Here is a 27,084-nt window from a genome sequence, read left to right on the forward strand (position 1 = left end):
TTGAAATTATAGAGGAAAAATGTTTCCAGATATGGGCATACACAAGAACTTTCTGGAAAAGATCCTGAGAACCTAAGAAACATCAGGAGAATTGATCATTGGAATTTCATGAAATTAGGAAGCTAACGCTGAGAGAAACAAACAAAAAAGAGAGAGAGAGAGAGAGAAGTTGTAGCTTACAGAATGGGAGAAAATATTTGCTGACTATACTTACATTCAATGTGGTTAACATACAATATAGAATATATAAAGAACTCAAAACTTAAACAAAAATAATCTTGAATCATCCAATTTGTTTGGAACTGCCACTAAAAATTGAGTGAAGAAATAATGAAAGTTGTGGCCATTGTGATCGTCACCCACAGTCTGGGTAATAGGGCAGTAGAAGAAATAAAGTCAAAGAAGCCATAAGACCCAAACAACGTCTGTGGGACACACACAAAAAAGTAAGGGAGGTGGGGAGAGAGGGAAAGAAAAGTTGAAATCACCATTATTCTTAATCATCATACAGTTTATTGGAATAATACAGTTATTCTGTGAATTCTAATTAGGTTTAATGAAGAGTAATGGGTAGAAGATGAAGTCCGGAATTTGTAGAGTTTTGCTTTGTTGTTTTGAGACAGGGTCTCATGTGGCTCAGGCTGACCTCAAATTTGCCAGGTAGTTGAGGCTGGCCTTTAACTCATTTTTTTCTACCTCCTAGTATAATAGCCATGTACCTTCATGCTCAACTTCATAAATGATTTTATGTGAGGGTCAGACCTAAAGCAGGGCAGCACAAAGATTATATTCCTTACCTCGAGCCTGGGTCAGCTGCTATTCAGTCAGTTTGTGATGAAGAGTGTTGGATAGGCTTGTCTGGGTCATTGCTGGGTGGAAGTGGTACCAGCAGAGGGCACATAACTGTGAGAGCTAAGTGGTCAGGGCATCGTTGCTTTTCTTGGCCTGGGGTGTGGTCCAGTTACTCCTTGGATTCAGGATTCACTAATTACGAGTCACAGGTACTGATGCTGAGAAAAGGACATTTTACTAGAGCAGCTCCTGGTGACAGCCTGACCTCAGGAAGGGGAGGAGCCTGAGTAGCTAGGACCAGAGCAGACCCCTCAAAAGTTGGCATCACAGAACTCTGTTCCAGGGTCTGCCTGGCCAAACTCAGGTCTTGATCCCACCCCATGGGGAGGGCGGTATGCTTGATAACCTCAGTGCCATCCAGTGAGAAGGGAGATAAGTGAGGAAGTGTTATTATAAACTGAGGGCATGATACTTGTAATCCCAGCATTTGGAAGGTAGAGGCAGGATGTTAAGGAGTTCAAGGCCAGTCTCAGATATATAGGGTATTTGATACCAGCCCGCGATACATGAGATACCATAGCAAGGTAAATAAGCGAATTACTAAATATAAAACAAGGGGCATGCCCCATACCAAAGAGTACCCAAATAACACAGCCAGAAGGTGAGTTAGAGTTGTAGACTCAGCCTAGCAAGGCAGAGATTAGGACAGCACGACCAGAGACACCTTCTCCCTTGGGTCCTGGGCTAAGAAACAAAGATGAACCCAGGATTAGGCAAGTTCCATGACTCTCATAGTAAGGCTGCTTCCTCATATTTCAGCTGCTTTGAACTAAAAACATGGCTAGCCTGGGTACCAGGCAGACCTTGAATTTGGAAAATTTCTTTGCTTGCTGATGCTAGGTCCCCAGGAAGATTCTTGTCCCCTCAGCAGGTGAACTCCAATGTGCTGCTTCTTGAAGCATCCTGGTTTAACAGGTTGGTCTTCTCTGAAGGACAGGGCAAAAGCCCTCAACACCAATGAACCCCAGATCCATCTGGTTGACCTCAGGCACAGAAGCGACCAGCAGAGTCACACGAGATCACTGTTGTCCTGGGGAGAGGACAGCTGAGATTGTCTCACCTCCCTCACTAACCCCAGGGTAGACTTCTACCCAGTTTCAAGAGACTCCTCAAGGAAGATGAATTGTGCTGGTTCTCTAAGCAGAAGGGAGCAAAGAGACTTTCCCTTCCAAACCTAAGACGTTGCCTGGTGCCCAGGCTGGCAATGTGGGGCTGGTATCATTGCCCTGACAGCATGAGGATGCTTGGTTTGTTCCCAACACTGTTGCTATTTATTATTCTCTTGTAAAAACAGGCACCCTCTACCAGCTCCCTCCTCTTCTAGCGGTCTATCCCCACTTTCCATCCAACCCCCACCCCATTCTGCCTGCCCCTTCACTCCCGAGGGGACCTTCTTGTATTTATTTCCAGAGGAAACTCTCCCACTTGGAGACACCCCAGTTGAATTCAACTACACAACAGGCATGCAGTTTCGCTGGGTATTGTGTTTACCACACTGATGGGGAAACATCACTTAAGACAAGTCCCTGCCTTTAGAGAACTTGGTTCCCAGAAGGAATCAACTATGAAGCCCTGGGCAGAGAGGGTGAAAGTCTCACCACAGGTCCTGTTCACAAGACACAGGGGTGTCCAGAGCCGAAGGGCAGCACTGATAATCATTGAAAGAATCTGGACAAGTGGGTGGAGGATGGGAGGATAAAAGGCATGGAGGACAACGAGCAAGCAGGAAGAGACAGATCATCAGATATCTTGGGGAGAAAGAGAAGAAGTCACAGGGGAAAGAGAAGCTGTGTGTTTGAGTAGGGTCAGAGGGCAGAGGGGGAGGAGTCCTGTAGAGCAGATAGGCTGAAGGGACAAAAGAGGATGTAAATATAGCAAAGATAATGAGAAGACACAATTAAAGTTTTAAGTTTCGTGCAAGTAGATATTGTGCTGAGACCTTTTACCTCCAGACCCCACTCCCTCACCCCTCCCATCAGTCCTTTGTTTCTTTGAGGCGATTTTCCTTCTAACTCCTGTCATACAGACAGACACACTTCATTTTACATCCCTGTATACAGTCAAGGACCCACAAGGGAGAGATAACACAGGATATTTGTCTTTCTGAGATTGGTTCAAGTCACTTAATCTAATTATCTCCAGGTGCTGCCATATTTTTTTCAAATGACATGATTTCATTCTTCTTTCTAGATGAAAAGCTTTCCCACTGTAGATAGCTCACGTTTTCCTCAGCCATCCTTCGTTGCTGGACACTTAGGTTGGCTCCATAGTTCGCTGGTATGGGCAATGCTACGCTAAGCATGGATGTGCGGGTTATGCCTGCGTTCCGTCATCTTGGAGTCCTGTGGGTGAACACCCAGGAGTGGGGTGGCTGGGCCTTGTAGAAGCTCTGTTGTTAGTTTCCTGAGAGTCTTCCAGGTTGATTTCACAGTGGTGGAACTGCTCTCGGTTCTCACCAGCAAAAGGTTTCGCTTTTGTCTACATTGTTACTCGTTTTCTTTAGAACTGCTGTTCTACCTAGGGCAAGATGGGATCTCAGCATAGTTTCAATTTTCAATATTTTTTTGAAAAAAAATTTTTATTTATTGTTATTTTATGTGTATGAGTGGTTTGCCTGAATGCGTGTCTGCACCGTGCGTGCAGTGTGTACTATGACAGCAGAGGCCAGAAGAGGGATTGGGATCCCTGGGACTAGAGTACCAGATGGTTGTGAGCCACCATGGTGTGTACTGGGAACTGAACACAGGTCCTCTGAATGAGCAGCCAGCGCTCTTAGCCACTGAGTCATGTCTCCAGCCCTCCTATATGTCATCTTTTGAGAATTATCCCCTCATTTCATTAGCCCATTTGTTAATTGGGTTGTCTGATTTCGTGGTGGGTTTCATAGTTGTTTTGTTCTATGTGTGTTCTACATATTAATCCTATGAGAGAAACAGCGGAGATGGGCCTTTCAGAAGAGGGCTGGCCGGCAGCGTACCGTGTCAAGAACAGATACATGGAAATGGGAGGAAGAGAGGGAAATGAGAGCCTTCCACAACTGAACGGGTTAGACGTGTGCAAAGTCAGATGAGTGCATTCCAGGATCAGCAACTCTCATTACAGGCTAGCGACACTTGACTTTCAGATAAACAAAACATAAGCGTAAGAAAACACTTTAGAGCGGTGGTGGCTCGTGCCTTTAATCCCGGCACTCAGGAGGCAGAGGCAGGCCGATCTCTGAGTTGAGTTCAAGCCCAGCCTGGTCTACAGAGTGAGTTTCAGAACAGCGAGGACTGTTTCATGGAGAAACCCTGCCTCGAAAAACAACAACAACAAAAAAAGATACACTTCAGGAAAAATACACTCAGCACTTACTTGAAATGCAAAGTTAACTAGCCTCATCAGGTGTGGTGGCTCCACCTGCAATCCCAGTGCTCGGATTGCTAAAACAGGAGAAAGGCAAGTTCAAGGCTGATTTGTGTGGACCGGCAGGGGGTAAAGGTACCTGCTGCCAAGCCTGATTACCTAAATATAATCGCTAGGCTCCATTCGGTGGAAAGAGAGAAAAGACTCCCATAAGTTACTCTCTGACTGCCACATGTATACATATGTGAGTGCACATATAAACACATTTAATTAATTAACTAATTAATTAGATAATTAATTAAAAATAGTGAGTTGCAGGCAGTCTGGCTACAGCAAGACCCTGTCTCAATAAACAAAAACAGGGCTGGAGAGATGGTTCGGTTAAGAGCATGCACTACCCTTGCAAAGAGCCACCCTCGTTCCCAGCACCCACACTGGGCTGTGAGCAGCCAGTAACTGGGACTCGGGGATCCAGTGCCTTCTTCTGGTCTCCAGCGTCACTGTATTTAAGTGGGTATACCCCACTCCCCACAAACACATCAATTAGAAATAAATTATCTTTAAAACAAAGTTAGACAGCCTTGCGTATTTTATCTGGAGAGGTCCCCAGGCTGAGGTATTCTTGTCTCTGACGGCTGCAGCCTGAAGACTGCCTGTGCAGTAGGCTGATAGTAGGCTAGAGTGGAAGTGCCCATTTCCCACTGCCAGGTCCTCACGTGCACCCTCTTTTCTGGGCCTGTGGTCAGGGAAGGGGCATCCCCTATATTTCCAGGGGAGGCGCCCGACTCACTGCCCGAGTTAGCAGCAGCTTGTTTAGACTTCCATCTTTTAGCTATCCACATCAGCTCCTTCCTGTATCGAAGACCTGGAGAGACAGGGTGCGAGCGACCACTGGGCATGGATGCGGACCGTAGACTCCACCCAGGGCAAGTTCTCACCTTTTCTTGGCTCCTTATCTAGTCTCTGGCTGGGGTAAGCTGTTGCCTGCCCTATGCTGTTCCCTAGGAACATTGCTGTCACCCACGCACACCTGATTAGGGGAATCGAGTGACTTACAGGGGCTTCTTGTCCCCAGGGTCGGAATTTGCATGGGGTGATGGATGCCGAGACGTCTTCCGAACACAGTTGTACTTTGCATATTAAACAAAGCAATTTCCAGGGGAAGCTGGGGGAGCTTGATCTCCTTCCAGGAATGTCCCTTCCTTCCAGGCACACTTCCCGCACCGGCCCTGGGTCCCTCTCCTCTACTAGCCCCCCCCCCCCCCGCGCCCCTTCCCCACTGCAGGGACCCCAGTTTGGCTACACCGAGCACAGAATGAAGAAGACACAGGCCCCTGGCCAGAAGGGTTGCTCAGCTTTCCTCTGTCCCTGTTTCTGACATCCCCTCCCCACACCCCACCTCACAGGAGACCTAGGATTAGAACAGGAGGAGAGTCTTAGCCAGTACCAGCTCCCAAGAGACCTGGCTCAAGGATCACAAAACCTCTGCCCACTCCACCCCCACACTGCAAACTCAGGGCTGTCTTCTTGATCCTTCTGGGATGTCTGGAGACATGTACTCGCTCTGTCTGATCGCTAAGCTTGGACATTGCACAGCTGAGATCATTTTTGCTTTGAATGAGTCTAAAGTTTCCACCCAAGGACTTTAGGATAATGGTAAAAAAAAAAAAAAAAAAAAAAAAAAAGTCACAGTATTAACTGCGAGGTTAATGTTTTCTTCAAAAGAACAGCAAAAACTAAAGTTGAGAATCTTGATATCATATCTTTGTCTCTATGAATGTGGCCTGAAGACCACAACACTGTTTGAACTTAAATTACTCTAATGGGCCATGGCTTAGGGTACAGCAATGCCTCCTCCAGTGGCCTCACTGGTACACATAGGCTGTATGACACCTAGGGATCCTCCATGAAATCCTGTTTAGAACCTTCCCAGACATACCAATCTTTATGCATATGCCTTTGAGCTAGCCCTGACTGGGTGGGAGCAGAAGCCTGTGGCTAGAGATGGCTTCTATGGCCCCATCATAAGCAAGAAAGACGCGAAGATATACAGATTTGTTGAGTGTCAGCTATATGCTCAATCTTTTCAGCGACTAGCCAGATTTGGGGTATGGGGGTTCAAAGAAGAGACTTTGCTTGGATTTATACAATTCTGGGTTGTGAAACTGACCTGTGTAATCTTAAACCTCATTGAAATTGCATCCCCTGTAAAGGCTGAATCAAACGTATGTGGAATCCAGTGAGAATCTTTCAACATTGGCTATACCCAGTGTGAGGCTCCACTACACAGGAGTAAGGGCAGAAATTATGCTGGGTCCTGGGATGTGCCATCCTTGAACCAAAGGTCTTGTATCATGCCTGTAGTTAGTGGGATCTGAGCCATCATTTCCTGCTTGGGAACTTGCCAAGAACTGCTGTTGTTCTTCCCACATTGCTGAACCTCAAGGCTGACAAAGCCAGGATTCTACAACATGTGGTCTTCTCTCTTTCCCGTCTTACCCTCTGCCATCAATCAGCTAGATGATTCAGTGGGTAAAGGCACTTGCAGCCCGATGAAGAAAGCCGCATGGTCTGAGTCTGATACCCACAACCCATAAACTCCATAAAGTTGACTGATCTCCATATGCACTCCATAGCATGCACACCTACACACACACACACACACACACACACACACACACACACAAATTAATAAAACTAAAATTTAAAAAACAAAGCTGACTGTGGTGTACACCTTTAGTCCAAGCACTCAGGAGGCAGAGGCAGGCGGATCTCTGTGAGTTCATGACCAGCCTGGTTTATACAGTGAGTTCCAGGATAGCCAGGGCTCTGTAGAGAGACCTTGTCTCAAAAAACAAAATAAAAAAAATTTTAAAAAGTTAATTATAAAATAAAATTTAAGAAGTTAATTATAAAAATAACCTAGTGAGCCTCCTAGCACTCACACCGTCCCTGAGACTATGGTGAAGTGACATTCTTAGGCCACAGCTCTGACTTTCTTCTTTACTAGAAGATTCCTTGTGCTTATTTCTCTTGCTGGCTAACAATGGTGTACAAGGCGGCCACCGAGACCTTATTGTTCAACAAAACAGGGCTCAGAAGAAAGACCTTTACCACAGTCCTCTTGTTGCTGATGCAGACATAGTCCTCAATATCGTTTCCTACACACACACACACACACACACACACACACACACACACCCCTATGATAAAGGTACAAGTAGTACTAATGAATACAGCGGTCATGACAATGCAATGTAATAAAAGTTGTTTAAAATTAGATGCATGCCTTTAGTCCTAGCACTTGGTGAATCTCTGAGTTTGAGGCCAGCTTGAGAAACTTGTGTCCAAAAAAAAAAAAAAAAGGAAGGGAAGGAGGGAGGGGGAGAGAAAACGAGAGAAGAAAGAGGAAGAAAGGGAGGGAGGGAGGAAAAGAAGGAAGGATGGATGGATGGGAGGAAGGATGGACAGATGGATGGACAGACAGGACAGACGAAAGGAAGGACGGATAGATGGACGGACGGAAGGAAGAAAGGAAGTTATTTAAAGCTTGAAAGCTGCTTGTTTTGGGAATTTCCCATGCAGTGTTTGCAGACTGGCAGCTGGTAACTAGCCCTGAAGTAGGTGGGGTTGGCAGAGAGGGCCTGCCTCTGCACAGTGGACTGCAAAGGAACTCACAGCTGGCCAGGGCTTCCGTGCTGAATCTGTTCCTGAGGAAGCTGTGCCATCTAGTTAGCTGGTACATCACTCATTGCCCTGATGGTGTCTCCCTAGACAAGCAATAACATCTTAAACTTCCCAAGGATTCTCCAATTTGACTCTGGACTTTCATCAAGTGTTCCCTACCTCAATAGATGCCAGCCCCGCTCTTCCCTGCTCTTCCAGCTCATGTGTTGTGAGCTACGGTACCTTCCCCCCACCTCAGAAATCCGTTATTCCAGAGTGCTGATGTTAAGAGGACAGACTATGATGGGGACTCTGTTGGTGGCTCTCATAGTTCACAGAAGGCTGGCCAGGCTGAGCTGTCCACAGATGTGGGGTCTCCAGCCTGCTCCAGATCAAATTCTGTCCGATGTTTTGTTTGTTTGATTTTGACATGTGCGCGCGCACACATACACACACCTCCCTCCCTCTATAGGAATAATTCCCCATAAGCCAATTAGGATGGAATGCCTTTTTACTTGTAACAAAGGCATCCTGTTATGCTTCCAGGTTCTCCTATCTTGGCAGGCAAGCACAGCAGCCTGAGATCTGTTTGGTTCAAGCCATCCATACTCCCTCTCCCAACAACCTACCCAATATCAAGCTGCAGATACCCACTTCAAACAATGGAGTAAATTGTTCCTTCCTTAGCAGCCCCTTAGTGACTCCTCCTTTGAGGTCAGTTTCTCTTCAAACATGTCCCAGGACATACCCGGAAACTAGAGGCCGAGCATCAGTATGGGCTGAACCGGTTTTGAGAGTGATACTCTATTTACTATGTTATACCTATGTATAGGTGGGCATACATGATTAAAATCAGATGCATCCTGGGCATATGAGCAGTGAGTGAAGTCTCAAATAATCCAAGTCAGTGAAAACAAAGAATCACTCCCTCATCTCAAGCCCCTTAGCAACTATCTCCTCGTGTCCATCAAAGGAGGTCCTGAGCAATTACCAGGGGCCTCTGAGTACTCAAGGAGCCGATTGCCATTAGCATGTCTGTTCCGCACTATCCCTTTGCTTCTAGATGAAGTTCCTTGTGACTCTGCAACTTGGGGGCACTTCAGTTCTTTGAACAAGACACCGAGGACCTGGAGACACGCAGTCCAGACGGGACTTGACTTGGCACCCACAGAAAGAGTGCCTCTCTCTGCTGTAGAGCAGTAGTGGGGCCGACAGGCAGCAGTCATCTCAAATCGTATCGTACATTGCTAAGGGTTGAACCCAGAGCCTCTTGAACCTAGGCTAAGTACTGCTGACATTTACAACAGCCATGTAACCTGTACCCAAGGCCTCCTAGGCACGGGTGCCTTGTGCTTCTTCACTGGCCTCTCCGGTTACTAGTGTGAGTCCGAAGGGCCATGCTGCCTAAGGGCAGTGTACTCCAACAGACAATGCATGAAAAACTCAACGCATCTTCCCCTATTTATTAGATTCCAGATACATGGGACTGGATGGGAGAACCCCAGGGCATGTGATTTACATGGGGGCTATGGGAGAACACATATGAGAATTACAGACAGAAGGGTGGGCGGCACGAAGGACTGCCGGTTAAAAAATATATACATCTTAAGCCATTCCAGCCACGATATCATTATCAGAAAATAAAGCAATCTCTCCACATAGTGCTTCTCTTTGGTGCTGTTCCATGGGCTTGGACTCCGGTCTCCTCGTCGCCAAGTCTGTCATCCTCACCTGCCACCTGTCTCTCTCAGGTAGGAGTCTGGAGGGAGGAACCAGGCAGATTGCATAGGCTCTGACCTTGCTGACCCCAGATGAGAGCCGCTTAGTCCTCCTCAAGCTGAGGCCCAGTTTGTGTATGCAACAAAAACCGGGAGGCATGACAAAACCATCCAGAACCTTCAGGAAAGGGGAGGGGACAAAGGAAATGAAATAAACCCCAGCCAGGGCCTCCTCTAAAACCGATTGTTCATTTCTCAGGTTGAAATAACCTGTATCTGAGCATTCAACCATGAAGGGCGCTCTCCTCTCCAAGTATTCCAGAAATGACCATAGCGGGGAGCCTGGGGTTTTGCTCTGATTAGGGGAGCTGGGTGATGGAGGGACAGCTCTCCCTCTTCCCTGTCCTGAGCACCCTGGCCTCACAGCCGTCTCTCATCTAGTCTTTGAACGAGTTGGCGCTACCTCTGACTCCAGGTGCCCAGGCGATTCAGCTTGGGCACGCCGCTGTCACTAGTACATTCTCTTAGCTTGTAAAAGCAGCTTCTATCTAGGGACACCGGGTCAGCAGCAGCCCCCTCAGGTGAAAAGGATTCCATCTGGGGGCGGGGAGGGGGGGGGAGCAGCTGCATTAGTAGACCATGGAGACTAAGCTGCCCACTTTAACTGCACCAAAGCAGTGTCTACTCAGCCAGCCATGGGCATCTGTCCCGCCATTGCTGGTGTGGGCAGGAGGCCAAGCAGAAGGGCTGAGGACTTGGAAGGTCTATTTTTGGGTAACACCCTTTCCACAATTCTGGGACACAGCAGTGTGGCTGGGGGTGGCTTTCAGAGGCCAGGATCACCAAGCCTAGACCCTAAGGATTAACCGAGTTCAGTAAGAAAGCAACATCTACCTTGGTTCAGGGACAAGGAGAGCTCAGGCAGAGGCATGGATGCCTGAACATCCATTTACCCAGTGGCTCTGAGATGCAATTCCTTGTAGACAGCGGGACAGGGACAGGGAGGCTTCCCTAGTTTAGCATTAACTATGGGAAGTGGCCAATCTCTAATTTCGAGTCCCTGCAGTTCCTGGAGATGTCACCAAGGAGGCAGAGACTGGAGCAGCCACAGGTGCCAGAAAGCCTGAAAGAGGGGGACTCCTACATTCCTGGAAGGGGTCAGGATATGTGTTGCCTGGGGGATTGCCCAGGAAAGTGGCCAAAGTGTGTTGGCCTGTTATTTTCCAGAAGGAGCATCTTCACCTGCAGGACATCCAGTGAGAACTCAGGAATGCCTAATAGGAGGGAAACTTTGTCCCTGTGCCCAGGGCTGAGGGGTTTATTAAGACAGAGTCTCTTAAAAAGCGTGAGATGGGTTGGTGGATCACCCTATACACAACTGACTGTCAGGTCTCGCTAGGTGTTGACCCAGAAGGGCTACATCCACTAACAAAAACAGTCAAGAGGCTGCCCTCCCGTGACACAAAGCTTAGACTTTTATAAGGTAAGGGAGGAGCCAAGGGGGATCTTTAGAGTTCCTTCCCAAGGCATCACTATGCCTCCTCCCCTCTACTGTTGGGCCTCTCCATATCCTACATCCCAATCAAGGCTGCTGACCGTAAGTGAGGGTCCCCAAGTGCCTTCTGATGGGGCCAAGTCCTGAACAAGTTCTAGACTGGTCAGGCCCAAGAGAAGGAGGAGGCAGCAACAGGAGCAATGGGTACAGGACCCAGCTCTTTTCATACCCTGGAGTTACCTCAGCAGGCTGAGATGGGGCAGGAAGCAAGGGAGGGGCTTTTAAGGGGGGGTGGGATGTGACCACTCATGGGCTGGCAGGAGCACCAACTGGACCCTGGATGTGGTAGAACAAGAGGAAAGGAGGAAGGGGAGGGAGCCATCTGACTGAGGAGGCACAGAGCCTCCTGAGGGGTCAAAGGCCCTGGCCACAGACCTCTCTATGCAGGCAGGGCCTCTGGAGACACTCCAGCCCCAAGGGCCTGCCCTCTCCGACACCAATATCACCAGAAGAACCCAATCTAAGTCTTTTGGGTCCTGGACTCTAAGCACTGCCCATCCAGGTCCTGAATGGGGAGGGGCCCGGATATGGATGCGCTGCTTCTTGGTTGTGGGGAGGGGTGATTCCTCTGGTGGTCTCCAGCCCTAAGGGGAGTCAGCCCTGGCCCAAGCCTTAGCACTGCCCATGGAGAAGGAAAAAATACCAAAGAAAATGCGGGTGACAGATGAGCCCCCCGCCCCCACCCTCCCATCCCCGTCTCCCCATCTGCTGCCCCTAGGAGTCTGCACACGGCCAGGAAGCAGAAAAACCTCTTCCTCTGGGACAGCTCAGAGCCCCGATGCAGGTGTGGAAAGTCGAGGCTGGTGGCTGTGGAGGTCTCCACATGGATCGTGTCCATCCGTCTGTGTGCTGGGCCATCACACCTTGGCCTCCAGCATCTCCAGGAAGAGTTTGTGCATGGGCACCTTGCCCTGCAGTTTCACACTGTAGAAATGCTGCACGGCTTTGGCTGCTGTCTGCCGCAGGAGGGGCAGCGTCAGCAGCAGCTTGCCCGTCCTCCGTGGCTCCTCGTGGCGTTGGCTCAGCTCGTAGTCCTGCAGCGCCTCGTGCAGCAGGTCCTGCAACTTCTGCACAGCCTCCAGGTCCTCAATGTACATGGAATCTGCGGACACAGGAGAGGGTCAGGGCCAGCAGGGGTTGCTTGGCTGCCCTGTGAAGACAGGCCAGCAGGGAGCGCGTCTACCCTCAAAGGCTGACTATTGAAGAATAAGGATCTTCTTCACTGAAGGGCTGAGCCAGAGACTGGTGGTGGCACTCGGCTCCGACTCCCAGAGACCTGCTGGATATCCTGGAGGTATCCAGGGGACCCTGGAACCTGGCCCGCAGAATCTTATGTTCCTCACTTTGTAGGTTGTGTGAGACTTGGGGCGAGTTATTTAACTTCTCTGTCCCACGTTTTTCCTAGCTGTACCTATCTCATCGAGTTAAGAGGGTCATAAAGGCTAAAGGTACAGGACACTCAAGTGCCCGTGTCACAGGAGCCTCACTGAGGTCCCTAGGGGCACCATCGTGGCTTCATGGTCTGTGAGCCATGGGCACCACCCATATGCAGTACAGCTAACCTTACAACGCTGGTTGCCGAACAGGTATAAAGGGCAGAAATCAATGTCCAGCTGCTTGGGGATTGAGGGGAGTAGAGGGGCATGGGACAGAGGGAGCCAGTGGGAATATAGCTGAGATATATTCATATATATATTCAGATATTGACATATATCAATAGCTCAGTGATGGGTGCTTGCCTAGCATGCACAAGGCCTTGGGTCTGACCCCCAGCATGGCAAAGAAAAAAAGCATTGGTTTAGAATGCAGCCCATGAACTCACCGCCTAAACACTGGGATCTGAGCAGAACAGAGGGAATCTCCTAGAACCTTCCCTGTGGGGGAACTACCCAGCCACTTTCTGTCAGCATCTTGTGTGCGCACCATGAACTACAGTCCCAAACTTGCTGTGTGGACACCGGGAGCGGAGCCAACCTTGTGGATTCCTCAAAAGAGCAGGCAAATCCAGAGCATGCTGGGTGGCCCGACCCCAGACTGCTGAGGCAGCTGCACAAGCTGGCTGGTCCTAGCGATGCTCTGGATTCCCCTGGGTCTCCTTCCAGCATCCCTGCAGGGTTAGACCCCAGTCACCCCAGTCACCTCTGACCCCATTTCCCATCCTGTCACCCTCCCCAAGGAGTTACAATTGGCAGGTGCTTTCAACCAAAAATGAAATAAAATAACATTGCAGGATCAATTTCTTTGCAATCCATCAGCGAGTCTGTATCGATGGCATTGATAAACTGTTAATTACAAAATCAATGGCTATGAATTTTTTTTCTGCTGTCAAAGAGCCCTAGAGATGGCTGGGATGCAGGTGAGTGACAGCTGGCACACTCTCAAGGGACTGGGTCAGCCTCTGATGAGCTCTGCTCTTCTGCCAGGTACCCGAGTCACGCCATCCACTTAGCCACAGGGGCCCTTGTACTGCTACCAGAAGGCCTCAGTGATCTCATGGCCATCCCTTCTCCATCCAACAAGCTCTGTAAGCTCCTGGGTAACTGTCCTGCCTTGAGACTATGACCTGCAGGGGCCTTGTCCACCACCTCTTCCTTCCAGGATCACAAAGCACTAAATCTTTGAAACAGGCAGAGTAAGGAGTCACTAGGGCAAGCAAGGGCCACTGCCATGGGAGGGTGGGATACACTTGTAATTTCAATAGTTGGAAGACTGAGGCAAGAGAATTGTTCATGAGTCTAAGGCCAGCCCGGGATAAACTGTCAGTCTCAGGCTAGCCTGGGCTACAAAGTAAAACAGTCTCAAAAACCAGAAAGATGCCAATCATTATTGGCTTGCTAATTACAGCAAACTGTCTAATGCAAGATATTAACAGTGGACCAAGTGTGCTGGGCGAGAAGAGGCGTGGGGACAACACACGGAATAATGGGATTTCATGTGTTGTCTATTTATAGAGCTACATCAAATAAAATAAAATAAAAACAACAACCTGTATTAGGTCAGGCTCCTGAGGAGCAGAGCCTAAGTCAGGGTTTGGGTTTAATGATTTGTGGGGAGGGTGTTTTCAGGAAGAAGCAAGAAGACAGGAGGCATGGAAGGAACAGACAACACAAAGCCAAAGCTTGCACCCAGAAAGACTTCTAAGGCAGACTGCTGTGCCGTGTGAAGCCCCCATTGGCTGACAAGGCCGGCTGGGGATTGATGACATTAGGAAAGGCACCAGAGGTTTAGTCTAGGGAGCTAACAGCAGCAAACGCCACGGGGCTGAGGATGGGAATGCTGTGAAGGAACATGGGTCTGAGCCATCAAGTGTCCCTGTATGGATGTGCTCTAAAGCCAGAGTGACCATGGTCCCAGTCTGTCAACCACTTAAGGAGTTCCTAGGATATGAGACCTCCAGAGAGAGCCCGGAAAAGCGGCCCTCTCCTCTTCTGTGTGCTGGGAACACTATTTCCCCTGACACTGTAATAGCAGTGGCAACAGTCAATATTTACGGAGCTTCCTCTAGGCCAAGCAGTGGATTGCATTATCCTCAGCTGATCTTTAGAACTCATAGGTGCTTGGAGGAGGAGGTACCAGGAGCGCCTCCTATTCAAGGACAGAGTAACCAAGGTCATGTTGTTGGTGTCAGGGGAAGAGAGGGGGGAGCGGAGAGAGAGAGAACGAGCGCACCAGTGCTGTTAGTGTCAGCAGTAGTGTGTGTGTATGTGTGTGCATGTATATGCATCACGTGTGCACAGTGCCAGTGGAGACCAGAAGAGGGCGTTGGATCCTTTGGAGCTGAATTAGAAGTCTGTGAGCTGCTATGTGAGTGCTGGAAATTAAACCCAGGTCCTCTGCAAGAGCAGCCAGTGTTCTTAATTGCTAAGTCACCTCTTTAGCCCCAGAGACAAAATTTGAACTCAGGTCCATCTGGTCCAGGCCAGAGCAAGGAACTTTGCCACATACTGCAGTACTGCAACTATATATACACACTTCCAGCACTTATCTAGAGACCCTGTATTTCTCCCTGTCCCTAGCACACAGCTGGCTACCTCCAGCTTCCTAGTACCCAATGACACCTCCAGCTCCCTAGCACCCAGCAGACACCTCCAGCAGGACTGAGGCTCTAAGTGTGGACGGATCTACCCAATGCCTCGCCCAAGAAAATCTAGTTGAAGTTGTAGGAAGTTCAAGACACTGCATAATCTCAAGACTTGAACATTACGTTAACCATCCACGTGAGAAGCTAGATGTATTGTACGTAGGTGGTCTGATGGGAAAGTTCAAAGAGCAGCAGAAGCCTATGTTATCTGACAATTAGATGACCTGGGCTTGGAGCCTAACTCTGACATTTCTTTTCTCGTTTTTTTTTAAAAATGTACTTTAAGACAGGGTCTCCCTGGCTACCCTGGAACTCATTGTGTAGACCAGGCTGACTTTAAACTCAAGAGATCCTCCTGCCTCAGTCTTCTTAGTGCTAGGATTAAAAGCCTGTGCCACCACATCTGGACTAATCCCGGCACCTTTAAACAGTGGCACCTTTAAACTCTGGACAAATTTCCAACTTTCCCAGCCTCAATTTTCATGTCTATAAAATGGGATTATAATAAGAATTATGTACATAATGTCACAGCAAACTTTGCAAGCTGAGCACTTACTCCTGTGTACTAGGTATGTGGCTGACATAATTATATATACAGTGCATGGAGTAAGCACTGCTTATGGTCACCCAGGCTCAGAGTGGTAGATGCAGACACAGCCCTTAGCAATGGATTCAGAATCTACAACCTTTGGTTTCTGTAGGTAAAAGACCTAGGAAATACAAAACCAGAGCTGACCTCCATGACAGCCCTTCCAACCCCAGGCCACCCTTGCAGTGTATGGTGGTTTAAATGAGAAATGTCCCCACAGGCTTATGGATTTGAACATTCTGTTCCCAGCTGGTGGTGTACTGGGGGAAGAGATGGAACCTTCCGGAAGTGGGGCCTTGCTGGAGGACCAGCTTTGAGGTTCACAGTCTCACTTCACTTCCTGTTCACTCCGTCCGCTCCCTGTGTGTGGATGAAATGCCATCTCTCTGCTTCCTGCTGCCACACCAATCCTCCTCTCCCTGCTCCAATGGTGGATTCTATCCCTCTGGAACCCTGGCCCAAAAATAAACCCTTTCTTCTGTAAGCTGCTTTTCATCACAGAAAGAGAAAAGGAACTAGCACGCAGTGTTCACTGATAACAGCAATGCCTGTCACCCCCCACCCATCACAGTCATGCCCGTCCAGTCTGAGCTGTGCTTGCCAGGCTCCCAGGAACCCTTCAAGCCCTCTGAGGGTCACAGGCCACCCTTACCTGAGTTGGCCAGAGCCAGGGCCTTGAGTGTCACAAACTCCTCCTTCTCTACCTTCAGCTTCTTGTACCTGCGCACCAGCTGCAGGATGGCTCGGTAAAGCTCCAGCAGCCCCGCCAGGCGGGAGTGCTCCTCGTCCATGATATAGTCCTCCGCATACACCAGTTTATCATCATAGGGCAGCGAGCGGTACACAATGCCCAGGATGAGGATCTCCATCCAGGCACTCTGCAGCAGGCTCATCTGGTCCCCAAGTGACAGATTCGAGAAGCCTGCAGAGGGCAGAGAAGAGGACGATGACCAGAGTGGACCCCGGGCTTCCCTGGGGCTTGCTAGGGGGCAGACTGGGTGGGGTGGGGTGGGGTGGGCTGTGTCCTGGCATCTCCAGACCCTGCTGGGGGTGGGGGAACCATGTGGTGCTGCTGCCATCCCCTTGGTAAATGAGTCACACCAGAACTCATGGAAAAGACTTCCAGAATAAGAGCCGGGTCAATGTTGACAGTTATTATCACTATGCTTGTTGGTTCTTGGTCTTGCCCTGTGTCCTGAGATGCATGCCAATGAATTAGGTGTGTTTGCAATTGAGGGAGCTGCTGAATTAATAGCAGGATTTGGGGGTGGCAAGATGGGGGTCTCTAACTGTCTGCTCACTACAGGGAGGCTCTCTGCTTTAAAACAGTACTAGATCCTAATGTAGTTTCCAGCCAGGAAGGAAGTTTCAGTTGTCCATGACTTGGGCACAATCGCCTGGGACCAAAGGCAGAGGCTGCTGGGCGGGGAAGGCTCCATACAGCCTGTTACTGGCACTTTCCCGGAAGATTCAGCAGCCATGCTCTGGAAGCTAGCACTGAGGGACACAACCCCCTCCCTCCAGTGAGAAGAAATACTGTTAAAGGGACTCCAGAATCATGACCCTGCACTGTCCAGGGTGCTATGCGAGATTACCTGGGTTGGACTCTGAATGCCCATGTACTAGCTGTGGGCTGACCTTCAGGAGGCCATGCAACATCTGCAAACCTTGACCTCTCTAACCTCTGTCCGGTCCATGAATGGGCACGAGAGCAGGGGAATCTTCAGAGTGGCTGTGAGCTACACGGGAGGACGATTACAGAACACACGAGCTCCTCTCAGTGTTGAGAGGAAGCCCTGGTGACATGCTGGGATGGCACTGCGTGCGGACTTGATCTAGGCAAAGTCAATTAATAGCCTGATTTATGCGAAGGCAACAGGGGTAAGTAAGTTTGCTAATTTCAAATCATAAAAACTAAACAGGAGGTAATAACTTCTCGGGGGAGGGGGGCTCACCCAGAAATGGGTAGATTAGTCTAACTCGAAGCAAGCTAGATTTATGGAGAGAAGGAAATAATCTGAGCAGGATGACGCATGCCTACAACCCCAATACTTGGGAGGAGGATCTGGAGTTCAAAGCCAGCCTTGGCTACAAAGGGACCCTGTCTCAAAACAAACAAAACAGGGCTGGGAATACAGTGCAGTTGTCGAGTGCCCGCCTACATGCTGCGTGAGGCCCCAACTTCAACTCCCGGTGCTGGGGAGCGAGGGAGGGAATCCACAAAGCTGTATGCACAATGTGCCAAGTGCAACCGAAACGAAGGAATTTGTTTCTGGGCAATTCTGCTAACGGAATAATTTGCCAACTTCGGACCAAGCCCTGCCTACTCACTGCTTGTGACGTGGGGGTGCCCTGAGGATGAAAGGGCAAGGATGAGACCCCCGACCACTGGTGGCACACCATTCTCCTGCCAAGGATGACTGAGGAAGCCGCCACTCTCTTTCATTAGTGTGGTCATTATTACTTCCTTCCCTTGGATGACCTATCTCTTAGGGTCTGTGTGGCGTCTTTCCCGCTACCCAGCCAGAACAAGAGCTTTCCCTCTGGAAGGAAGTACACCAGAAGGGAGGCACACCTAAAGCTGAAGGCCATTTACCTTTCTCTTATGAGCCCTGACCTCTCCATACAACCCGTGCCTTGGGTGCCTTGGATCACTACCTAGCTGTCAGCTGGTCACCTATGGGTGACCAATAACAGAGGAGAAGTGTTCCCACCAACTAAGGGGAACTCTGGTGACTGTGCCTCCTTGTGGGGGGTACATGACACAGGGGTTAAGTTGTGTGTCTGTTGCTGCCCACGTTCCCAGTAGCACAGGGGGTATGTGGCAGCCTTTGGGGGCCCAGAAAGCCGGAGGTAATAAAAGATAGATAGAAATGGACATCCAATTTCCCTTATCAGGTCCATGAGTAGAAGAGAGGCTTTGGTGACATTAATTAGCAGATACCAATCAGCCAGCATGGGAGGGTGTGGGTGGGGAGGAGGCGGATTGTACAGGGAGGGGTAGTCGGAGAGCAGAGAGACTGGGGAGGGTGGAGGAGGCACACAGGGGTGAATTCACAGACAAATGAAATGGAAGGAAGCAGAGAGGGTGGGCATGAGACAGCCAGGATCTGGGGGTAAAAACATGCTGGTGAGGTACATCTCTCAGGCATGATCTCTGCAAAGAATGTTACTAGCAGGCTTCTGCCCTCTCCACGCACCATGGCTTTACTCAAACCCTAACTCCCAGCTTCTGTCCACAGTGAGGATGTTACAGGTCACTAAATGTTACCAAGCAACATGGTGACAAACACCTTTAATCCTACCACAGGGATACATAGAGAAACCTTGTCTCGAAAAAGAAAGGAAGGAGGGAGGGGAGGGGAGAGAAGGAGAGGGAAGGGAAAGGAAAAAAGAAAAGAAAGGACAGAGGAAGGAAGGAGAGCTTCAATGACGGGAAGCTTCTGAGAACACAAAAATGGCAGTGTTGCTGAGGATCAGTCCAGGGAGACCCTGCACAAGTGACCTGGGGGCTGTGCTCTAAAGGGACACTCCCCAGGGGTACAGACACACTCCTGAGCCCTGACACCAGCCACAGCGCTGCTTGTCCTTCCTGCCCACCCAGTCGGATAAGGAGTCACAGCAGAGGACAGACAGATGTCATGGCCTGACCCTGGGATGGCAGGAAAACAACCCAAAACACTTGCTTCAAGTTTATATCCCATGTAAGGGTCCTGTAAGAGGCTGGCCTGCTCTAGGGAGCGTGGGGGAGGGGAGACAGCCACTTGGAAAATCCTTTACTCTGGAAGAGCATTCAGAGGGGTGGCTTTCCACCGCTGGGCCAGCTGAGTGTGCTGTCTGAGCAGCAGGCTCACCCTCTAGGGAGGGAGTACATTCTCTCTGACAGCTGAGAAGTCCTGGACAGAATTCTGAAAATCCCAGCCGGCCTGCAGTGCTTGTTGTCAGTATTTAAAAACCATTTTAATGCTTTCTAATACTTGAGGCAAACACTAGAAGGGAAAACAGGAGTAGACACCGCTAGCTCTAGGAGAGGACTGGGTGGCAATGGGAAAAGGGGCGCTGTTAGATCACGTGCAGGAAGGATGCCGGGCAGAACTCTACGGAAATACAACTTGTGATACATGTACTTACTAGACAAACACAACAGTTAATTAATGAGCCACCGCCAAGTGTGAGGCAGAACTATTTGTGGATGTGCAAATACACACCAGCGGTACAGACGCCAGAGCCAACCTGTCACTCCACTGAGCACTAGAGGTGACCCGCCTCCGACCCTGTGTATCTACAGGCCTCGGTAGAATGGGACCGAGGACACCATGCTAGGGGTGCTGAGGTGAAATGTGTGGCCACACAGAACACTTCTCGGTCTGCAGATGGGAAATGCAGAAGTATTTAACGTCATGATGTGCATGATACAGTAGAGGAATACAGTGTTAAAATGCAAGCCCCTGGGCGGGTGGGGGGGGGAGGGGGAATACAGGGAACACACACAGGGAATTCCCAGAGGCTCCCACGTAAGGGCCTTGAAGGTTTTCACAGTCACTTCTGGCATTTGCAAAGTAGATTCTTATCCTTTGTTATTTAAAAGGCAAGCAGCTGGTGCTCCTCGCCTACCCCCACCCCCTACTTGTGTTTCCAATTGGGCTGGGCCCGGTCAATTCATCAGGGCTGGAGGGCCAGCAAGGCCCCTGCAGCAGGAGGTCTGAGAGAGGCTCTGGTGACAAGGCTGACCAGCCCTCCTTGCAGCTCATCCTGGGGCCACTGCCTAGCCCAGGGCCCCTGGCACACAGGTCTCCCTCCCTATGCTCTACAGCTCCAGAAAAACTGTTATCTGCACCAGTGGATCTAATAACAGCTGGCCCCATCCCCCATGACACTATGCGCTCCCAGAATTAAAAAAAAAAAAAGCACGTAATTTGTGGCAAGTGGAGTTCATAATCTGCTAATTTATGATGGTCTCTGCCGACCTGGAGAGCCATTAGAGAGGTAATAAAGGGAGATGTAATTATAGGATCCGGGGCCACTTCAGACGCAGCTGCTGTCACTCGGCAGCTCATCCTTCATCCCGCCAGACGGCGGTTCCTCGGGAGCAGGCTGTCCAAAGAGCCTTCCTGAAGAGGCCTCTGGGAATGCGACTCTCCCTCCATGACGGCTTTCCTGGCCAGGGTGCAGTCCCTGCTGCCTGGGGAGGGCAGGCAAGTGGTGAATAATGCAGGGAGCCTGCAACTCATTGAACTCGACCAGCAGCCCAGGCAAAGGCCGTTGTTGCCGGTTTAGGCGCTAATCTCTGGATCGCGGGAGTAAGAGGTCGCTGCTCTCAGGACTAGGGCTTGCCCTCCAAGAAGCTCAATACTTGGGAAATTCAACTCGAGCCAAAACTTCATTTCCAGTAGTGAAACCTCAAAGCAACCCAAGCAACAACCGAGCAAATTGCTATTACCATCAACCCATCATTGAAAAGGTGGAGGCAGAAGGATCACTCCAAGTGTGAAGCCTGCCAAAGCTACATCGTCACACCTTGTCTCCAAAAGAGAAAACCTTAAGCAGTAGGCCCTCTTCTGAGGCTTCAGTTAGTTCCCCAAGGTCAACTGGGTATGATCATAGGAAGCAGAAAAGTCCAGAAATACTTTTTAAGTGATCTGGGCCACCCTGCTCTACTCTGTTCCATACACGAATCGCGCTATTTTCTGGTGTATCCTTGCTGTATATGCTGCCTGCCCATTTGTCACACAAAGCCACCTCGGTTGTGAGGCTGAGTATCAGGGGCATGCAGTGCACAGATATGCTCAAGTGGTCTTCATGATCCCAGATACAGGGGGAGGCATCAGAAGGACAAATAAACCCTACTACAGTGAGAGTACGGAAATACAACACATGAGTTTCAGACATAGGAACCTATTAGAGGCTTCAGGCTGCAGGGGGTGGAGTCTCAGATCATCTCTGGTTAATGGGAAGGCACCCCTAATACTGTGTAAGTCACGCATTGGGAGACCCTCTGTGCAGTGCTTACCCAGCAAACATCAGTACCCTCTGTGCACCTGCTCGCAGACCACAGGCTGAAGACATGAAACATGAGCTAATACCGTCTAAAGACTGCTGCAGAACTCTGGTCCCAGGCAGTCTAAACCCCTCGTTTACGCATGCCCCCCCCCCCACTAGAATCGAGACGACTTAGCGTGGTCTTGGTGTGGGCTCTAACAGGTGAGCCCTCTAATCAATCTTCAAGTGCTTTCTCTCAAGCCTCTCTTCAAATGAGCTTTCCATCAGAAGTAGGATTAAGTTGGTAGTTTTAACTATAGTGGACGCAGCGCTAGAGAGATGGGTCAGTGGTCACTTGCTGCTCCTACAGAGAGGGTTCAGGGCAGACTCCCAGCACCCACATGGAAGATCATTGGCATTTGTAACTCCAGTTCCAGGGGGATCTTGACGCCCTCTTCTTCCTTGGACAGTGTATGCACATGGTGCATAGGCCTACATGCAGGCAAAACACCCACCATACACATTAAAAAAAAAAAGACACTTGGCCTGTCCTTGCCCTTAGTGTGAAACTTACAAACAGTGATGGGAGACCCTTATTAATTAACTAAATGATCCAACATGCAGATTTATGCAAGTCGATATATAAGATAAACGAGTGAGACTTTGCTTACTTCACTTCCTCTTATTTATGGCTCTGGTTTCTTGAGATAGGGTCTCTTTGGTTAGGTAGCCTGGATGGCCTAGAACTTGCTAGGGCACAACAGACCGGCCTCAAAGTGCCGGCAAGCCTCTTGTTTCCAGAGTGCTGAGATTACAGATGTGAGCCATCACAGTCACCTTGATTATAACCCACAGGAATTATTCTTTGGAGATGGCATGCAGGCGTAAAGGAGGCTGTGTCACTACTGGTAACTATGACAACCATGGTAGGGTGGCAGTTCTTGAGCGACCTGCTCCTGGGATACCTAGTGGGGGCTTCTGGGATTCCCATTTTACAGATGGGAACACTGAAGCTCAGAAAAACCTCACACAAGGCCAATAAAGGCAGATCTGGGACAGGAGCCCCGCTTGTCTGGCTCCGAAGCTTATGTTCCCAACAATAACCCTGCTTGCCCGTGTTAGGGTAGAAGTTCCACCCCAAACCCCTCCCCTGGGAGTTGCCTCAGTCTAGACTTCTGCCCCACCAGAGATGCTCAAGACCACTCCTACAGGGCATTTAAACTGCCCCCCACCCCCTGAGAACAAACAAATGGTTTTCTGGTCTTCTTTCCGGGCTCCTCTCTGGGGGACTGGAAAGCATCCAGGAGTGTTTGTATCTGTGAAGCCTGGGCTTTTTCTAATTTGGTCTGATTTGGATTATTGCATCAGCGGAGAGGCTTGTCAGGGTGCTGAAACTTTTCAGCCTGTCCCTCTTACTTGGCACAGATGAGAGAAACACACGAGCAGGAAGACTGAGTCTCCTGGACGCTCCCTTCCCCCAGGTGTTATGGGGTAAGGCTCACAGAAGGAAGATGTACTGATCCAGGAGACCGCCAGGCGCCACTCCAGAGCCGTCCCTCTGAAGCTGTACCTATCTGACCCCGAGTAATAGCCTACGGGTTGGGCTGGGGTGGCTGTGCCCAATTTGGCTTGGGGTCAGTGGAGCAATCCAGGCTGAGGTATCTTAAGCATCGGCCTGACACCACATCTGTGCTGAGGCAGCACAGGGCAGATTTAAAAACGACTGAGTGTGTAATCCCAGGAGACTGAGCTGAGCTCCTTATGAAGGACGTACTAGCCAGGTGCCTGGCAAACCCACGCAAGGCTTAGCATGCTAAGGGACCTCTAGGCTTGCTGAGGGTTCGCGTCGGCAACATCTCCAACCCCTGTCCACAAGTTGGTGCCTTCCTGAGGGGCACCCGTGAGTCTCGCTTACAACAGTGAGAATCACCTCAGTCAAGTGCTGGCCCTCACAGGCCTACACAGCTTTGCTACATTGTCACATGTGCTATGCTGTCTTTCAGGACCACGGCTGACAAAGACAATCTACAGACACAAAGATAAAGCATGTGTCATGTAGCTAGAAAGAGTCTGCACGGGAAGGGTTTTCTGACTCAGTGGACCCCATTGCTGGAGGACAGGGAAGGACCTCAAGTTGCACAGAGAAAGGCCCCCATGAGTGTGCAATACGGAATTCCATGGCCTCCACCATTCACCCAGACTGAGAGAGGCTCACAGTGGGGCTCAGGCCTGAAATACACAATACATGCAGCGCTGCCCCTGCCCCTGATGCTCAACAAGGAGACCAGGTGGCCGTGGTGAGGATACAAGTGACAATGGCACACGACAGACTCCACACTTCAACCTGCAACCTCATTTCACCCCGCGTTTATCTACAAAGGCCGAGTTCTCATACTCCCATTCCACAGGTCACGTGGCAGGCTTAGATCACAGAGCTTCTGGGCCTAGAATCTCAACCGGACCCAACTCCCAAGGCCCTGCTCCTAACGCCTCCTGGCCTGCAGCTACTGTAAAAGAAGGGAGCGTTTCCCACTTGTAACGCCAGGGAACTCCAGGAGACGCCTACTGTTTTGTCTTGTGGGTTTAAGGACCTTGCTCTCCAAGTATTCTCAACTGTCTACCCCATACAGCAGGTTCTAATAAGATGACAAGCAGTTCTGATGAGCCCCAGGGAAGCTCACAAACATTCCTGAACCTTCCGCATACTACTCCCCCAATCCCATAGAGGAGAGAAGGGTCATAAGTGGGGTGGCAAAGGTCTTCCAGGCTTCTTTGGGCTAGGCACCAAACATCAAAGGCATAGCTACGGGATGGGGTGAGCCTAGAGTCCCTTACCACTCTTGCCCCCACTGCACCATGACTCACCTGGGATGTGTTTGGCCCAGCCGATGATGACCACCAGCTCCCGATCTGCCAAGTCACAGAGAGTGGTCAGGGCCTTGATATCTCCCTCAGGCATACCAGGGGGAGGCATAGCATACAGCTTGTCGGGTTCAGCCACCAGTAGATAGGAGACGATTTTAGTCACTGCAATGACCAAAAGGGGAGCAAACAGTAAATGGCTGGGGCAGAAGGGGTAGTGTCAGGCTGAAGCCCTGGGGGTCAAAGGTGGCTGGCATCTGTCTGTTCCCTGATACCACAAAGCTGCTGGCTGCAGTAAGGAGAGCACTGAGGTGTCTTCAGCAATGGGCAGCTGCTCAGAGGACCCTGGCACAGCCGTTTCTAGGAGGGAGGGCATGAAGACAAGGCCTGGGTGCGGGGATCCTTATTTCACATGGAGGCCAGTTCTGTGGCATTCCATATAGACAGGGCTTCTGATGAAGCCAGCCAACACCGGGCACTGTTGGCCGTCTTTAGATCCACAATGAATGGCCCCAGGAGGATGCCTGATATTCCAGGCAGAGAAGGGTGGGGTAGAAGGGATGGGGAGGGGCTGCCTGGCACACACTTGGTTTTTTGGCAGGTGGGGAAATCTGTAAGCTCAGGTAGGGGCCATTCTCCGAGTCCAGCCGTCGCTTGTACTTCTGGCGGCCTCCACGTACTCGGTCAAGGCGCACACCTGTCAGAGAAGAAAGATGTTGGTATCAAGAGCTGTTCCAATTTTCCAGGGAAGGAGGCACTGACTTAGGATCTGAAGCCCTGGCTAAGAGCTTCAGGGCCATCCAGTCTCACGGAAGACACCATCTGAAATAACAGCCCATCCCACTTGCTAGCCTGGTCCTGCCTGTAATGGTTTAGAAAAAACGGTGCAGTTCCCCGAGCCACTACGTGCCTCTCCATGTGCAGCTCCCCCTAAAATCACCCTGAAACCACAACCCTCTGAGCCCTCATCTCCAAAAGGAAGGCACAACAAAGCCCTCTGCCATGTGTTCCTGTCTCAGTTCTGTTTTGTATCCAGGGAGGGCCAAGTTCACGAAGCTGGGAAAGAGAGGCTAGCGCGGTAGGTCAGTTAGTACAGTGCATGCCTAGCATATACACAGCCCTGGCTTCAATCCCCAACACTTGCATAGAAACAGGCAGAGCGGCATGTGCCTGTCATCCCAGCACTCGGGTGAAGACAGGAAGACCGGAAGTCCATGGTCGGCAACACAGAGTTTAGAGCCAGCCTGGGCTACATGAGACTCGAGAGTAAAAGGGCATATGAAGACTCGGAGAAAGCCTCAGCTTCTAAGTTCCTCTAAAGCTTAACTCCTGTTCTTTTCCCTAGAAGTAAGAATACCCCACCTAAGGCCTGCCCTTCCCTTTTCCAGGAAGCCCAGCCGATCTGTAAAGAAAGACAATGAGCTTTTGTCAGCAGTCTTAGCCGGCCCACCCTGCTGGAGAGAAAGCCAAAAAATGGCCACTTGATAGAAAGGTGATTTACATCTCACTCGTATTGTGGGCTACTTCTTTGATAGTAAGTACAGCTAGTTACATACAAATAGCCCTAGGGAAAAGAGGAAGCTGCCCAGAGAAGGCTTTTGTAGGTGGAACAATTGGGGATGGGGATAAGGAGTCTGGGAAGACACCACACAGCCTAGTTTCAATAAAAAGCTGCAGCCCACATCCTCTCCAAGAGGGTAAAGGAGGTGCTGGAGCTTCGGAGGTAGGAGCCAAGCCCAATAAGTGGGAACTGTTTCTTAAGGAGCCAGTTACCTCTCAACCACACCTAGTCCGGAGTGGCTCCCAAAACTGGCCTTGAATTTTAGATCCTCCAGCTTCAACCTCCCAAGGCGGAGATTATAGGCCTGCACCACCGCAGGGTTTACACAGGGCAAGGGATGGACTGAAGGGTCCCCTCTATACCAGGCCAGCACTGGACACTACAGCTACATCCTCAGCTCGTTAACAGTCCTTTATTCTTACACTGGCACTCCCGTAACAGGTGCCGCACAGGCTGTAGGCTACAGGGAAAGAGGCAGACTCAGCATGCCGCACCTGACTTCTACTTAACGGTAACTCCCATTTGGAGGGTCATCTTGTTGGGCTCTGTGCTGCACTCCCATTGACCTGGGCTCTTTATCCCCCTTAGAGGTGAAATGTTGAGTCCATGACACAGGGCCATCCAATGGGAAGGAAGAGGGTACAGAATGTGTGGGCAGCCCCAGGACATGTGCAACATCCTGGTTACATATCCCACGTTCCTGAGCACTCTGGGATCTGCTGCTTTCTAAGCCTGGTCCGTGGACCTCTTGAGAAGTTGTCAGCAACCCCCCACCTCTGCTGAGACAGTCGAATGGCTGTAACAGACCATGTCTGTGTTGATTTCTCTAGGAGCAGAACCCGAGCAAAGGATGCACATGCGAGAAGCCATAAGGGC

At 50.1% G+C, this 27,084-nt stretch overlaps 1 protein-coding gene across 2 annotated transcripts in view; it reads right to left on the reverse strand.

The window, feature by feature from the left end:
* Positions 1-11,993: 11,993 nt before the first annotated feature.
* Esrrb (estrogen related receptor beta) overlaps positions 11,994-27,084 on the reverse strand; it is a 96,761-nt gene continuing 81,670 nt past the window's right edge. For both annotated transcript variants that reach the window (XM_038337529.1, XM_038337530.1), the window contains 4 exons: positions 25,234-25,344; positions 24,651-24,812; positions 16,459-16,728; positions 11,994-12,238 (listed from right to left, as the gene is read on the reverse strand). In XM_038337529.1, the coding sequence (XP_038193457.1) occupies positions 11,994-12,238; positions 16,459-16,728; positions 24,651-24,812; positions 25,234-25,344 (788 nt within the window). The remainder of the gene's footprint in view (positions 12,239-16,458; positions 16,729-24,650; positions 24,813-25,233; positions 25,345-27,084) is intronic.

This window comes from Arvicola amphibius, chromosome 7 (assembly GCF_903992535.2).
Source record: "Arvicola amphibius chromosome 7, mArvAmp1.2, whole genome shotgun sequence".
NCBI classification, from domain to species: Eukaryota; Metazoa; Chordata; class Mammalia; order Rodentia; family Cricetidae; genus Arvicola; species Arvicola amphibius.